This window comes from Solea solea, chromosome 5, assembly GCF_958295425.1.
Source record: "Solea solea chromosome 5, fSolSol10.1, whole genome shotgun sequence".
NCBI lineage: Eukaryota > Metazoa > Chordata > Actinopteri > Pleuronectiformes > Soleidae > Solea > Solea solea.
The window spans coordinates 12,276,068-12,282,170 of NC_081138.1; the positions used below are offsets into that span (position 1 = coordinate 12,276,068).

The following is a 6,103-nucleotide window of genomic DNA, read 5'->3' on the forward strand; positions in this document are numbered from 1 at the left end:
GAGAAACTTGCATCTGAAGGAAAAAAATGGAGAAAACACTATTTCCGAAGTATATAATAATGTACAATAATAAAAATTATAATAATAATAACAACAATACGTTATTTATTTATTTATACGCGCCTTTTGGACACTGGACAACACAGTAAACAGAAAATGGAATAGTGAAATTACCGAGAGTAAGCTATTTTGAACCATACACAATTATCTGTGTATTACAAAAAACAGATAATTAATGGAGCACTTTTTAGATTTAGATTTTTAGATTTAGATTGCAACACGAGTTTCATTGTTATATGCTAACTGTCAATGTAAATGATCAGTCCTGTATTCTTGTGTTCTTTCCGATCAGAGTCGCCTAGTACCACAGAAGAATATCAGAATTTAGAATTTCTCGAGGCAAGAATTCTGCCTTGGTAATAATCCAAGAAGTTAGAGGAGAATGACGAGACTGGAAAGGCAACAGTAACTCAAATAACCAAGTGTTTCACCCAAGGTATGAAGACCATCTTTGAACGGACAACTCATGGAGCCTCGTGTGTCTCCCATGCTCTCCTGCATTCACATGAACTATACACACTTTCATGTTGAAGTTAAAGTTTGAAATGTTTTTATTGACACAACCACAGTGAACACACCGTGCTCAGGTAGCAGTTCTGCATTGGCTGCAGGAGGTCAGTCTGTATCTAGTCAACACAGTTGCCCCTGTCATCAAACGTCCACGTCCACAACTGGACATCACCACCAAGGACACTTTCTGTAACATCCATCTTTTACAGTGAAACATTCATTCGTGCGTTGGGCTCATCTGTCAACATGTTCTAGCATCTCCTGGTGCTTCATGCTCAATTTCAATTTAGTCTGGACCTCATCTGGGCAACACTGTGGATAATAGTGTCCAGCACCTGTTTCGCTGTGTTTCTCTTCTCTAAATTGTTGTAAACCTCAGCCATCAGGTGTGGAAAGAAATTAATCTCAATATCTCTCTCCACAGTGTCATAGAAATAGCCGTCGTTTCTGAGTGAGATGAAGGCCGCAGGAACAACATCGGCCAGGTACTGCCGAGTGTACGCACGGGCAGCAATCTTCTCAGCAGTCTCTCCTTCTTTCTTCAGCACGTCGCTCTGCTGTGCCATCCTTCTTTCTTGTTCCTCCCTGCGCCGCCCCTCTTGTTCCTGCAGTCGCTGCGCCTCTGCCTGCTCATTACTTAGGAGGTCTAGTAAAGCTCCCTGCTGCTCCCTCACACAGGCCAGCTCCTCCTCCTCCATCACCTCCATGAGAGAGAGCTCTATGGTCTTACCCACCAGGATCTCCACCACTGGCTTCACATCTATTTCAAAGTCAATCAAGTCCTTCTCCTCCAACTGTATTGCAACATCATTGCCAGTTTTGGCAGGTATAACGATGGCTGGTATGTCTGGTAAAGTGTCAGTCTGGCATTCAGTACCTGGAGCCACTTTGACATCATCCCATTTCTCAAAATAAGGATGCGTTTGTACTTCAATGTCCTTTTTGCGCGGAGTCTTGAGTCTGTTCCTGGCACGTTTCCGACCTCTCCTCCTGATCTCCCTGTGTTTGTGTATTTCAGCAGGGATTGGTTGACCTGTAGCTGGTAGAATATGTTGAACAGCAGCAGTGCTTGTGCTGACAATACAGCAGTTGTACATTTTCCCATAATGACTGAGGTCCTGTTCAGGTGCAGGTTTGAGGCACTCCTCCGCGGGTCTCGGGTGACTGGAGAAGCTGTAGATTCCATTTGGAAGTCTGTGGTGTGAAGAAAAAGCCATGTGAGCCACAAACTATCAGGAACCAGCAGACAGTTGTTTGTCGATGATGCCGACGATGGTCGACGGTGGTTGAAATCACTCGCTCAGTGGCTTCAGTGTAGTATATACTGATCATTCAAGACTCAATGATGATGTCACCACTTTTAAGCCTTTGAAGTTCCAGTGTTCTCAATCTTAGGACACGTTTGACCTGCATGTATTTAATCCAGATACCATGGTTGCTACAGCAACCCATCTACAAGGCAATTAAAGGCAGGGATGAGTGGTGTCCGTCTGCATTCATTTTCAAAAGGGAAAATAGCAGTAAAAGTTGAATATTTCAAATAATTAAATAAAAGTTCAGACATCATTAACAAGGCAAATGTTTTTGGACCGGATAGGTATGGATACCTAATTTAGCATGGAATAAAATACTGTGCTGACTCCTCATTTACACTATTACGCCTGGGACTGTCTGTCTGTCTGGAAGCTGCATAACAGTATGGATTTCAATGAAATTTTTTCCAGATGTAAGAATTCAGACTCAAACTGTTGGCCTTGTGCTTCGCCTATTCATTCAAACCTTTTAGTTGTTGATCATGACAAATGAATATTATTTTTTTGTCACTTGCATTTTCACAGATCCGAATTCTTTACTTTTGTCCACCATAAACACAATTTATGGTGGTGTTTTGAACAACTTGCAAACGCCAACAGCATCATCTTCATACATTCACCACTTCACTTAAGTCCGGAAACTAAGCATCAGGAGAAACAGGTAAAAATCACGTCACAAAAGACTTTCCCACAAGGTGGAGAGAGCTTTTATTTTACATAAAAAAGGGTGCAAACTGGAGTTTCCCTTTAGGATTGGAGGGAATAAAAAGTGATTCTTATAAGGTTCATGTGTGACATTGTATTTATATGAATTCAGGGAGGGGGAAAAAACAGGCATCTCAGATAAAAATGACCTTTAACGTTCTGCAAATTAAAAATATGAAACCATTAAAAAGAAGAAATGTGGCTCCTTCACTCCTGAAGCCCTTGACTAACTCCTTTGAATACATTTTTGAAGTGACATTCATAATTCAACACATAATATTTATTTACAGTTTTAAGTTCTCTTAATCATAGCTCTGAAAAAAAAGCTGAGGGGAGGATAAACTCTTTGCAGCTGTACAATCTGATTTTCCACAATCTAAGGAGAAAAACCCCTAAACAAAACAATGAACACATCTTTTATATGAATCCCAAATGAAAGAAAGAAAAAAAAAAACAGATCGCAATTGTGTACAATTTTCAAATAATCATCACAATATTGCAGTTACTATCACCTTAAACCTCTCCCTCAAAGAGAAATATACAGTAAATCCAAGACAACTCTACAGTACAGCAACAAGAAAAAAGTGCCAGAGAACCCAAAATAGACTTAAAGCCATTCATTCACACTTTAACTGTCCTTTGCTTTGATTTACACAGCTTTGACACACAGGAATGATTTACACACACAACCAAAGCCATAAACACGAGTCTGACTGAGGTGAGAGATAATGTATGTGAAATAACAGGAACTGAGATGGGTTGTGCTGTGAGAAGACATGACATTATTTATTTAACATGAAGACTGGAAGCCGTAATGCCTCAGCGACCCAACAGTATACAAGCCGTACAGGAGAGGCAGAATGCTCGCTCTCGTCTCCTGATAAGCCATGCAGATAGAAATTATACAGAGCTTTCCTATAATCGCTCTGCACGAGGCCCAGAGGGGAAAAAGTAAATACATCAAAGTAATGTGCCCATATCTACCATTTCAGCCATGAGCTCAAGAGTGAGGCCGCCCAGAGATTAAGGAAGAAGTGGATGTTGCAAAGACGATCAGTCACAAATTCAACGTTGAAACAATAAACTTGACCATTTTCTTCTGACTTACGATGTAAACAAAAGAAAGAGACTCGCTCCAACACTCCCTGGTACTGACATGACAGAGCCACGCTGACAACGGACATGTCAGGGACACATGGTGGAATGTGATGGTTCAAAACATAAAACCCAGACAAACCAAAAACAACAACAAAACAAACAAACAACTTCATATTTTTCTGGCACAGGTAAAAGGCATGGGCTAGTAGTAGTCTCAGGAATGGCACTCGGGGAATTCAGGGGGGAAACACTGGAGGCTGTATAGTCATGATATTCATCCCACTACACAGGAATACTTTCAACTTTTTCTCAGGTCACTGGAGTTAAACAGTCGTGTGCTGCTGAAGCTTTGCAGGCAGCAGATGTCACAGGATTGGTGTCTGAAAAATGAGGGAATTGACCCTTGCCAGATACAAATACAACAGAACAACAGTTTCTAAGAGGAACAAAAAAAAAGCTATTTTTAACCTCCAAACCAACATCCAACTGCAACTCTGCTGAGTAAAGCTAATGGCTCGTCCTATTCGGTCATTTACACGAGCCAGCACAGGCTGACAAACTTCACCTGTCCAACTCTCTCAAGAGGCACTAGAACATCTTAAAGAAATGAATACCTGTCATTCATAAAGCCTGTTTTCCCTCCATTCCCCTCAAATCCTGCGTTGTTATGATAATGACCAAGGAAAAAAAAAAAAAAAAAAACACAACAGAGAAAAGGTCCCGTAGATTTTCATATTCAAGTACTTTCAATACCACAATAACTTAAGACCCTGGAGTAACTGACGTGTCAGGGGTAAGAAGAAACCAAAAAGCTATACAGTGTAAATACACGCAACGAGTATGTTTACATACCGATTCATCAAGATAGTTTGCAACATCTACAACATTGTATTTCTAAAAAGATGAAGGAGCAGGTCGACAGACCGAACACTCCGCGGAGAGTCGATCTGTGCAGGCCGTGCTTGAATGTGTGTGCAGGGGGAGTGTGTGGTGGGAGCAGGGTGTCATGGCACAACAGAAAAAGAAACAATTTAAAGTGTATTCCCTGCACCCTATAGGGAAGGCTTAGCACACGAGTCAGCCACAATTAAAGTAATAAGCACATTTGAAGTACAGTATTAAGAAGGCAGGGTCTTGTCAGGGAAAGCCGGGGTCAACAAATGTAGTGCATGGTTTCAAGCTTTTGATTTTTTCTCTTCCTTTTTTGTTACCCTCTCTTTCCCCATAAAACCATGGCTTTTTGGAATGGAAAAACAAAAAAATTGCATTCCGAAAAAAACAACAAAAAAACAACATTCACATTAGCAAGATATAATAAAAAAATAAAACACCTTTGTATGGTAATTCACTTTCTGTTCGAAGGATAGGCAAGGAGAGGAATAGAGGATATCGGTTCAAGGCAGTCCTCCGTGACACTAAATTAAAATAGATATATATAAAAAAAAAAAAAAGGTATGGACATTTCCTTTTCTGTCCTAAAGGTGAGATTAGGTTTTTCAAAGTCGACACTGAGGAGAGACACCCAAACATCAAACAGCGGTTTGCAGCACAGGAGTCTTCCGACTCGACCCGCGGGGGGGAGGGGGGTACGCCAAACCTTAACGTTGGGCATCAGTCTCTTGAGAATACATCATCTGTGTCTCACAGGGAGTCGTTAACTACTCTGATTCCATCTCGGAACAGTTGGCAACATTGGGCTTTATTATGCAGGAGAACCTAAACATTTGCCGACTCATTTCTCAAACAGCGTGGTGTTTTGTGGTGCAGTGGTCGACTGGTTGGGGTTAAGGCATTGGACAGCAGCGCTGAGAGGCTGTGATTTAATCTCCAAAGCACATCAATGCTCCAAAGAAACATATCCCAGTGTCTATTGGTATAAGTCCATTATTATTAACCACCATATTATTAGGATCATGAGCAATTAAGATTCTCCAACCCACAAACCCACTTGATTTTGGTCTCACTTTTTTCATTTTTTAAAAACATTGGTCTTAACTCCTCCTTAACTGCAATTTCTTTTCCATGCGCATAACAGATTATATGAATGCTCCAAAGTCATTTACTTTACTGTCCATACATTCAGTGTGTATGTGTAAGAATTAGCAAGAAAACTGGTGGCAACCAAGAGTTAAATAGCATAAATAGCATATTGTTTTGTTTGTTTTTTTTCCCCCACCACATCTACAAGTGTCAGGTTGCTGCTCATCACCACAAAGCCGACAGGAGCAAAACTGCATGAGACAAAAGAGACTGTAGTGTGTTTTGAGAGCGGCGTGGTTAAGTGGGGAGCCTTAACCAAGCAGCAAGAGCAGAAATCATCCCGAGAGAACACAGTGCAAAAGACGTCTGTGGTCTTCTGTTCTCTCAGGCTCAGGTCCCAGTTCCAGGACCCATCTCGTTGGAGGAAAGAAAAACAA

The 6,103-nt window shown here is 41.0% G+C and overlaps 1 protein-coding gene across 1 annotated transcript; it reads right to left on the reverse strand.

Moving 5' to 3' along the window:
- Positions 1-354: 354 nt before the first annotated feature.
- LOC131459903 (radial spoke head protein 3 homolog) lies at positions 355-1,858 on the reverse strand. The gene has a single exon (XM_058630044.1). The coding sequence runs from the start codon at positions 1,785-1,787 to the stop codon at positions 852-854; it is 936 nt and encodes a 311-aa protein (XP_058486027.1). The 5' UTR covers positions 1,788-1,858; the 3' UTR covers positions 355-851.
- Between the last annotated feature and the right edge of the window lie 4,245 nt (positions 1,859-6,103).